Genomic DNA, 10,055 nt, shown 5'->3' with positions numbered 1-10,055 from the left:
CAACCCTTGAGATGTTATACACCTTTATGTGATGAGCCACGCCCTCCACAATATTCATTGCCTTATCGGTTGCTATAGCGCCCCCCTTTGGCCAATTGATGTAATATTGCTTCATTCGCATCCTCCCATGACCCTCTACCACTGTGCCAAATTTCACATGGATTGATGTCAGTGAGGAGAAAAACGTGGAACAGACACACCCACAGACAGAGTTTTCGTCATTATATAGTAAGATATAGTCAGATGAATTGGCCAAAAAAGGGCCAACAAGGCCAACTAGTGCCAACGATGCAGGACACGTGGCAAAAGCAGCCCAACCTTGACTGATGGCTGACCATCCGCTTGATGCGCCAGGGCCCTAATGGTAAACCTTTAAAAGACCGGTGCCATTTAGCACCATAACAGGTTTCCCCTGTGCTTCAATGCTTAAATAAACTGCTTTTGGGCACTGTTTAGCACCATTTTTATTTAGAGTGTAATGACCTGACAAGCATATATATTATTTTACAATGGATCTGGGTTACAACAGCAATCTGTCCTTTCTCTGTTGATTCACAGACGCAGTTTGTTCTGGTCTCCGTTCACATCAGCCAGTACTACTTCATGGAAAAGTGTGACTACCAGGTTCCCCTGTGGATCCACTTGATTTGGCTGCATGGCTTCACCTTCTTCTGCCTCTTCTCCAACTTTTGGATACAGGCCTACATAAAGGGAAAGCGTCTTCCTGCCGTACAGAAAAAGCCAACACAGAACGGCTCGACCAGTGAAGCAGTCACTGTGGTGGCCAATGGGAAACACGTGGGGAATGGGAATGCGCACCACTACACCAATGGCAAAATTGTCCTGGGCAAAGTAAAGGAAATCTGAGTTTGTGACTGTGGAAATAAGAAGGAGGTGTACAAGGAGGTACCTAGAGCTGCCTTGTAATAATAATTCATATCTAGTAACGTATTGGAACAGCACAGATTTCAATATGTGATATACTTTCTACATAAATCTAGTCTTTCTTACGCTCACTTGTTGGGATGTGTGTTTTGGTCGTGATCACTATTTGCCATAGTGTGTTTGCTAGTTGAAAGCTATTAACTGTGATGAACACTGTAGGAAGATTGGTGCTCATTTTGTCACTCATAGTATTCTTCGACTCAGGCTTGGCCCACACACGCTTGACCTACACTACTGTTCGGTTGCTTGGGAGTTATCGCACAGTTTCCACTGAAGACCAGCACATATAAATAACTGCCACAAAGTTTATACCAAAACAGAGCTTTCACTGTAAATGTCAAATATTTAGTTTTTTTTCTGTTTTTTATTTATCTTTTGAAATAAAATTGTTTTTTAGATAAAGGTCTTTGTCATTTGAAAAGCAGTTAAGGTGTGCACTTTGTAAGAGACATGCCACACCTCAGTTTTTCAATTTTAAGAATTGTGGAAACGAAATGTTATACTGTATATTACAGTATTGATGCATTTTGCATTTTTGCATAATTAGGTAGTGACATACACTGTAATAATAATAATAATAATCCATTCTGAGTTTTGCATCAGTCTATGGTCTTTTCTCTCAGCACACCGTGCACGAAGTTAATACAAAGTACTTTCCATTACATTAGATTTTTTTTTTAAAACAAGTGCGCTGTTTGTGAATATCACCGCAGAATGTATATATTGATGGATAAACCTACCAGTGTTTTTACTGTTACTGTTCATGACACATGTGCACTGATGACAGTTGAAGTATGATCTATTTTTGAAGCACTGCTTGCCTTTTAAAAATTGGATCGGATATTTGCCGCAAAAAAAATACGTATGAATGGATGGTTTGGTGTATCCAGGAGGTGTTTATATGTTACGATTAACCCTCACATTGTTCAGTGGATTACCTGTTTACTTCTTGAGCAGAAATAAACACTCGATAAATGTTTTGTAACTTTTCTGTGTTTTTAAATCTTTCAATAAGGAAGGAGATTATTAGATTGATATAATTTATATATAATTTTCTGCACCGGGTGGGTCCAAAGATTCTAGAAGAGGCTGCATTATTATAAACTCAGTTATTACCAATGTATCTTAGATAAATTTTCAGCATAAAAAATAAATTATGTTTGTTTCATTAATGTATTTTAGTCAGTTGACAACTTATTTTAAGAAGTTGGCCACATTTTTGAGTAGGATTTAATTAAAATAATAAGTAATAAGATAAATTAAATTTGTTCAACTTAAGTTTATTTATTAGTCAAAGCAAAACATGATACGTGTACTAATCTAATTGAGTTTGGCAGATAATAAAAGACACATGGGATTTACTCAATAATGCCAGAGCTGGAACTACTTAAAAAGATGCATGCATGTTACCTTAATTTTTTAAGTCAAACCAGTGCAGCTCTTTGTGCTCATAATGCCTCCAACACACTGGTAAATAAGCTACTGTCATGTTTGTAAAGCAGATGTTTTCTCACTTATGGTGACCATTTATGGAGAGTTCTGTTACAACAAAACATTACAGCAAATTATTTTATTAATAAATGCATCCTGGGGTTTGATGGTGCGCATATGAGCCGCTAAAGTGGAACATAGGAGTGAAAACCTGAATCTTAAAAAACCTACAAACTGCATTCATTACTGATTACAAATGTCCCTTAGCCTCAGGCTGAGAATAGTTTTATTCAGATAGATTCCTCTGATATCAACACACATGAATCTTGATCTCCAGCATAAATAATGTAATTATGGCAGATCATCACGCACACAGTGTTAAAAGAGCCATGTATCTTACAGTAAGTCTCTCAGCCGACAGGATGCTGTAAATCACTGAAAACGAGCAGCATGTGAAAGAAAACATGGTGATTGTGGATCAAAACCTAAATGTTAAGGCTATTCTGTGAAGTGAATAATTACTAGTAATAAAATATGACTATTCTAGCATCTAATAACATGAATGAAACACAATATCACAGGTTTTCATCTGGGTTATCCACAGCTACACCAGATGAAAGCCTCCACACCACAAGAGGGTGTGTCCGATGGCTTCCCAGTATGCACGACGTCAATGAAATTATCAAGATCATCATTTTATCTGTGCTTTTGTGTTCTGCAATGCTTCGAATGTTGTTCACAATTCCACATTGTTGTATGATTAGTCAGTACTTGCAAAAATGAAAGCACACGCACACACCACAGCATAACTCTGTTCAAAATAATTACTGAATATTATATTTTAGAACATTTGCCTCTGTGTATTAAAGATGCTCCAGCAAACCTCAGATACTAAGACCTCGACATGATTTTAGACTTATACAGAATACACAGCAACCAGGTTATGACTGACTCACGGGTGAAGTTTAAAATCAGTTTCTGAGGGCACTGCGCTTTAGTTTAAACCTAAAACCACAAGATTTGCTTGTGGATAAATTTACATTTTCTATTTGTCTATTGGTTTAGCAAGTGTCAAGACCACAGACTGATGAAGATGTCAAGACAACTCAGGTGTCAAGATGAATGTAAAATGGCTTTCACCACAGTTTGAGTTGATCTCATCAAATAAAGTTGAAAAAATGTCAGTACTAATATGCCCATTAACTGACAGAAGCACATAAGGTGATCAAACCCTTTATTATGACTCACTCCACTGTATACAATGCATCATCATTATAAACTAAAGCTAAGTGAAGGTCAGAAATATACCAACACTCAACACTGGTAGAGCTGTATAAACAATAAAGACCAACAACCTATTTCACCATCAGTATGAACAGTAAATTGCCAGTTACAGCTAAAACAACTGGTAGAAATCTTTATTGTGGATTAAATAAAACATTTGCACATATCTCATTCAACATAGACCCAAAAAAATCCCTCTAGAGTCAAGACAAGGAAATCATCTGATTGACTGATGAATGACGCTGCTCGTTGATTTGACCAGCCTCTCTTTGGCCTTCTTCTTAATAGGATCTATTTCAAAGCTCTTCCACAGACGGATCGTCTCGTCTCCAGCGACAGTCACAACGGTAGAGCAGTCTGGGCTCAGACTCAAACTGAGAACTCTGTCCTCGTGGCCTAAAATAAAAAAAAATAAAAAAAGAGTAATGTTAAGACCAGCAAGAAGCTTGACGAACAGCAGTCTCCAGCAGGGTAGGAAATTAGCAAGTGGCTTCTAGATTTGCTTCACTAACCAGCCAAAAAACAAAAAGGTAAATTACTGAGCAGCTGGTAGATTTTGGAATCCACCAGCCACAGTGCCAGGTGGGCAAAATAGTTAATTCCCAACCCTGGTCTCCAGTCACTCGATGTTTCTTTTTAAGTTAAGCGTGTGTGAACAAGTACAGAACCAATCCAGTCAAAAAGAGATAAGAGATTCTTACCGTTGAGTTCTGCAACCTTGGTGAGAGCAGGGTACTTCCAGATTACGACATTGTTGTGGGCATATCCATGGGCAGAGACCAGCTCCTTGTAGTTGGGTGCAAACACCAGTGACGAGATCTAAAAAACAAAAGCCACGTGTGATTTGAGAAAAGGCGTAATATGAGCTTGTCCGTTTTGACACAGGAATCAATATGGTGGCCAGCTGGTATCAAACATCTCAAATAACAGTTTAACAGTAAGGCAAAATATGTTTCTGTAAACATTTTAGGCGAGTAAAAGGCAACACAGTAACAGAATCTTGGTTCATATTTGAGCAGCACTAATTTGATCTCCATATTTGCAGCCTGTTTTTACAATAAAAAAGGAAACAGTCCGGTGCCTGCTTCCCGTTTTACAGTCTGGTCTGAGTTTTCAGAGGGGTAGGTGGCTCTCTCGATTTGCTTCTATATTCCGTGTCAGTGGTGGGGGGCATTCAAAGATGAGGAAGTACTGTCTGTAGTTCGAGCAGCAGCCAATGATGCGTTTCAAACTGAGAGATCTGGGTGCTGGTAAGACTGAGGGAAGTTAACCAAAGTTAACCACGGGTAAATTAACACCAGCCACCAAAATATGCAAGTGGCTGCTAGATTTGCTTCACTTCCCAGCCAAAAAAACAATGGTAATCCATTGAGTGTCTGGTAATTTTAGGACCTACTAGTCAAAGTGGCAGATGGACATAAAAACATTGATTTCCAACCCTGTCTGTTATGCTACAAAGTTGGTTAAAAATCAGCCAAGTGTCTCTTTAAGAACATTATTGATTGAGAATAGCAGTGTGTAGGTACCTGGGACTGAGTGTCAAGTGAACTGATGCAGGAGCCACTGTTTACATTCCAGATGCGGATGTGACGGTCACTGGTACCTCCTCCAGATGCAAGGATATTTGGCTGCCACGGACACCAGGCCAGAGCCTAGAATGACAACAACACATCCAAATGTGAGATTCAGGTTTTACACAGTCTGTGGTAAAGGTACTTTCCCTAGTAAAGGTATGAAGACACTCACCTTGACAGCTCCTTGGTGTTCACTCCAGCAGTGGACCGACTGCTGGGGGCCGCTGTTCTGCACACTGGGCCATACGTAAACCAAGTTGTCATTGCCTCCACTGGCCAAGTAACGCCCATCAGGGGACCACTTTAGTCCACACACCTCCTGTGAGTGACCAGTGAGGGTGAAGATGTGGTGGTCTGCCACCCTCACATCATGGTGGTGGATATGTCCTGATCTTGAGCCACTAAGAGAGAGAGAGAGAAACACATTTAGGTCAGACAAAAACACTGGAAATGTACTTTTCTTTTTGTATGAGGAATGCAACTGTACCTGGAGAGAATGTGGTCGTTCCAGCTCAGGCTACCGACTCTAGATGTATGGCTGGCCATGCTGCGTAGACGCTTCTGGTTGTCAACATCCCACAACTAAAAAAAACAACAACAAACAAACCAATATAGTAAGCAGTTTTTTGAGTGTCCTGTGTCTTCATGATCCAAGGCGGTGTGTTTGTCAGCACACTGACCTGAACTTTGCAGTCACTGGTGCCGATAGCTAGGTAGTTCCCCTCTTTGGTCCAGGACAGTGAGCAGATGTAGTCCTCCTCACGCTCCAACTTCATGAGAAGAGTGATGTCTCCTTGAGTTGCATCCCACAGGTAAACGCTGTTATGAAGCGCAACAGCAAGAACATTTCGGCTGCTCCAGTCAAGCAGATTCAAATCTGGAAATTAAAAAGGGACCAAATGAATGCTTGCCAAGTGTACAAGGGTGCCTTTGTGCTTTAAGATCAAATATTAATGTACAAAATATTTACTGATTGTAGTGATCAATACTGTCTCAATTGATTGCTGTGAATTGTTACTGAATGAAATACAGAAAAAACAAACACTCTTAAGTGTCAAACTTACAGAAATCATTTCGAAGCTCAGGAGCATCCAAGATTCTGTCTGGAGTTGAAGATATGTATCTTGTCTTTTTAACAGAGGCAGGAGTTGTACCCTGACTGTAGAGAACCTTTAAGTTGTTTTGATAGCCTGTTAGACAAAAAAAGACATTAAAAAAATCATCACTGCCTATATTTTTGAAATATTCTTGCAAAGCACTATCTTGACACGTATATATTCTTACCTTCTGGAGCATTCAGCGGCTTCCCTCCAAGGTGCAGGATCTTTGCATCTTCAATGTTGTAGCCATTTAGGGACATAGACCAGGCTTTCTGGCTTTCCTTTAAACACACACACACACACACACACACACATAGCCTATATGATGAATCTGTAACTCACGGGGGGATCATAAGAAGATGTATGTAAATAATAACTTACTGATGATCCTGCTGAAGTGTTGGCGTCTGCAGGCTCATTCTCCTTTGAGAGCAGGAAACTTGCCACATCCATTTGTTTGCTGTTTCTGACTGGAATGAAGCGGTCGGCCCCCATCTTAGAGGGAGTCTGCTTTTTGTTTTTGCCTGTGATACAGAAAAATACCCCAGTGGTTAACATCTGCAGAGATATAACTTAACTACAAAGTTTGATGTGTTAAAATGCGTGAGTGCAACATTTGGGGCACACACTACCTGGTGTTTTGCTCGGTGTTCTGGATGAGCTGAGCGACACATTGGCAGGTTTACCAGGAGACAACCCGGCGGATGTGTTGGATGAGCTGGCCTTTCTCTGCCACCTCGCCATGGGAGCGTTTGTGATGGGCATGTCCAGCTTCAAGATGCTGTGGATGTCGTTCTCGAACCCAAACTGCGCCATTTTATTCAGGTTTCACACGACCTCTATAAATCAGGGCAAAAACGTGCTCAAAAGATGTGCAAAAGTAACTGACTCATTAAAGTCTATACGAGTTGGTGTGTTAGCCAATAGCTAGGTGACGCATGCTAACACTGGGGTCTCCGAGTTAACGTTAGCACTACTTTAGCGGCTGGTGTGAACCGGAAAACTTCATTTTATTTGAAGGAAAATGAAAACAGTGAGTCGTTTCTCATCCGCTAAACCCATTTTACATAACCTCTGAATGAAACGAATGCAGTTAAACCTAGCTCACTTAACGTTAGCCAACTTAGAAGGAAACGAACACAAGTTAGCATTAGCTTAAAGAAAACGAGCACACGTTAGCATTAACTTTAATAGTATTTAACCACTTTAAAAGTTCAATGACCGTAAAATAGTAATACCTCTAAATCTAACACAATTACCTCACCTCTTTAAAAACGTGGCATCAGCTGGAGCAACACTGTGGTCACCGTAGTCTCTCTCCAAAGTTTGAATTTCGTGACGATGACGCCACACGGTTTAAATCCCAGAATGCGCTCCTGCGATTGGCTCGTTCAAGGAGCTGCCGTTATCGCCAGGCGTTCCTATGGTAACGTTTACTAATGCGGTAATGTGATTGGTGGAGGGAACTTCCGGACAAACCAACGCCTGAAAACCTTCCGCCGGTAAAAATTTATATCGTCATCTAGTGGTTAAAAGATGATAGGGTTATGACTTATAAATAAAATAAAATAAAATAAAATAAAATAAAATAAAATTATAGAAGTCTAAAATCTGTGTAGATTGCTTCACTTTAAAATGTTAAACAGTCCGTTGTCAAATGATTTTTATTTGATTATATGAAGGTTGAAAAATTTATTTATTGAACATGTAATCACAAAAAATAAATAAATGATTAAAATATATCAAGTCTGAATCACATAGGGTGTCGTAATATAAATGTGTCACAGATATTCCAGCATGACATGTCAAAAACTTTAAATTATCTTGATTTATTTCACCATAACACCCTTTAAAGTAATTTGAATTTATAGAAGCATTAAAAAAGGTTTGAGTAGACAATAGGCCAAAAATTGTGCTAATACTCTGTCAGGAGATATCTAGTAAAAGACTCATTTTACACTGGTATACATCTTTAAATGCATATCTGCAGTACAACATGGTTGGAGTGCACACTGTAGCTTGTAGCACTGTACCATTGTATGAGACATAGAGATCCAGTCATAATTAAGTTACCCTGGTTTTATTTATTCAAAAGGGCCATAATGAACATCACATTTGTGATTAATTGCCAAATTATGAGTTGTCTGATTGGATTAAGAAATCAAAGACTTCTCGCAGTCATCAGGAGAGCATTAAACAAACGGTTTAACCATTTGCAGCTTGATAAACATCAATCATCTGTTCAAGTCATTCTGTTAATAAAATTACTATAATGCATATTCACCCACAGACATATACGTTGATTTTTATGCCAAACATTAGCGCTAATTGGATGTAGTTGATTAAAATTAAAAGTTCTTGCCATTGTAATGCTAAAATCAGAGATGTTATCAAGTCAAATCAACCATTTGTCCCTCTGTTCTTTGATTAGCAGACAAGATCACATGATTGCATGATTAAGTGTGTGCATATTAATTGGATTAAAAGGATTATATTATTGATCAGTTATCCACCACAAAATATAACTAGAGTTATGTTCTGGGTATTATTTTAACCAAAACACTCAGAATATCCAACACATAGACAATAACACTCATTCTCAGTGGACTTCTACTAAACTTCTGTCAACATGTTAAATCTGGTGAGAGACTAATGTTGACATCAAAAGAAACATTCTGTCTCTGACTGAACCTTATCAAAGCAGGAGGATAATCAAAGGCAGCTGATACAGCTCTGTTGTTGAAAATAAATAAACTGTTGCTTGTATCCACTGAGAGTTGAGTTATTTGTTTTCTTTTTTTCCCTAAAGACTTAAGAAAAATAATTATTGAAATGAATGCCAAATGTTTAAACTTCTAAACCATCATGGAAACTCAAAAGTCTCCTATTTTTAAACGTCTGATCACAGATGAGGTGAAAATGTCTTGAGCTTTTCTGGTTGCTGTAAGCCATCTGTAAGAGCCAGTTTCTTGTTATGAACAGTTTTATTGTTATTTAGCACAAGAACAGAAAATTAAAAAGGATGATGCAAGGGTGACATTCACGTAGCATGTAACATACATTAGATCTCATACCTCCATTGTATACAAGCATTTTAAACTGGGGGCTACTGTTTTAAAAGTGTACAGACAGAGTACCAGTGGTCTTCCAGCCCCTTATCGAAGTCTTTTAATGCCTGTTTTATGCTTAATATGTCCAGGTATTCTTTCAGCTAGGAGTCCTTTGTGAAGCAGGCTGCTCTACGCTCCTTCCAGTTTAGAAGACTCTTAGTAAATAAGCAACCCAATGTCCATAGGCGCTTGACAGTTACTCCAACATTATTGTCAAACTTCAGGCCCAGCAAGCATACTTTGGGGCACACTGGGAAATTGACATATTGACACACGAGATATCACTTCTAACCAGAGTGTTTTAAGAGCTGGACATAAGCCTTAATGTTTGTCTTCCATCTTGGATAATCTAACAGGAGTAATACACCTACCAGCCAAAACATTCAAACCACTGACAGCTGAAGTGAATAACTCTGATTATTTTGTTCCAATGCATTGTTCTGCTGGGAAACCTTTGGTTCTGGCATTCATGTGGATACCACCTGACATGTTCCACCCACTCAAACACCGTTACAGACCTTGTACCCCCCCTCATGGCAACAGTGCTCCCCAATGGCCACCCAGCAGAGAAAAGCAGCATGCCACACTGCAAACATGGCTCAGGAATGACC

General features: G+C 39.2%; 2 protein-coding genes across 2 annotated transcripts in view; one reads left to right on the top strand and one right to left on the bottom strand.

Moving 5' to 3' along the window:
- The window catches only part of elovl1a (ELOVL fatty acid elongase 1a), a 5,524-nt gene extending 3,494 nt beyond the window's left edge, over positions 1–2,030 (top strand). Inside the window, exon 8 of the mRNA XM_050033280.1 lies at positions 559–2,030. Within this exon, the coding sequence (XP_049889237.1) occupies positions 559–867 (309 nt within the window). The 3' untranslated portion in view covers positions 868–2,030. The remainder of the gene's footprint in view (positions 1–558) is intronic.
- A 1,565-nt stretch (positions 2,031–3,595) lies between these two features.
- On the bottom strand, positions 3,596–7,714 carry cdc20 (cell division cycle 20 homolog). Its single transcript, XM_050033279.1, has 11 exons — positions 7,599–7,714; positions 6,967–7,173; positions 6,716–6,858; positions 6,519–6,615; positions 6,299–6,424; positions 5,915–6,111; positions 5,722–5,816; positions 5,407–5,635; positions 5,187–5,312; positions 4,362–4,479; positions 3,596–4,056 (listed from the first exon to the last, which is right to left on the bottom strand). The coding sequence occupies exons 2-11, from the start codon at positions 7,148–7,150 to the stop codon at positions 3,878–3,880; spliced, it is 1,494 nt and encodes a 497-aa protein (XP_049889236.1). The 5' UTR covers positions 7,151–7,173; positions 7,599–7,714; the 3' UTR covers positions 3,596–3,877.
- Between the last annotated feature and the right edge of the window lie 2,341 nt (positions 7,715–10,055).

This window comes from Epinephelus moara, chromosome 21 (assembly GCF_006386435.1).
Source record: "Epinephelus moara isolate mb chromosome 21, YSFRI_EMoa_1.0, whole genome shotgun sequence".
NCBI lineage: Eukaryota > Metazoa > Chordata > Actinopteri > Perciformes > Serranidae > Epinephelus > Epinephelus moara.
Note: the sequence above shows the minus strand (reverse complement) of the source record. Positions and strands in the feature narration are given on the sequence as shown.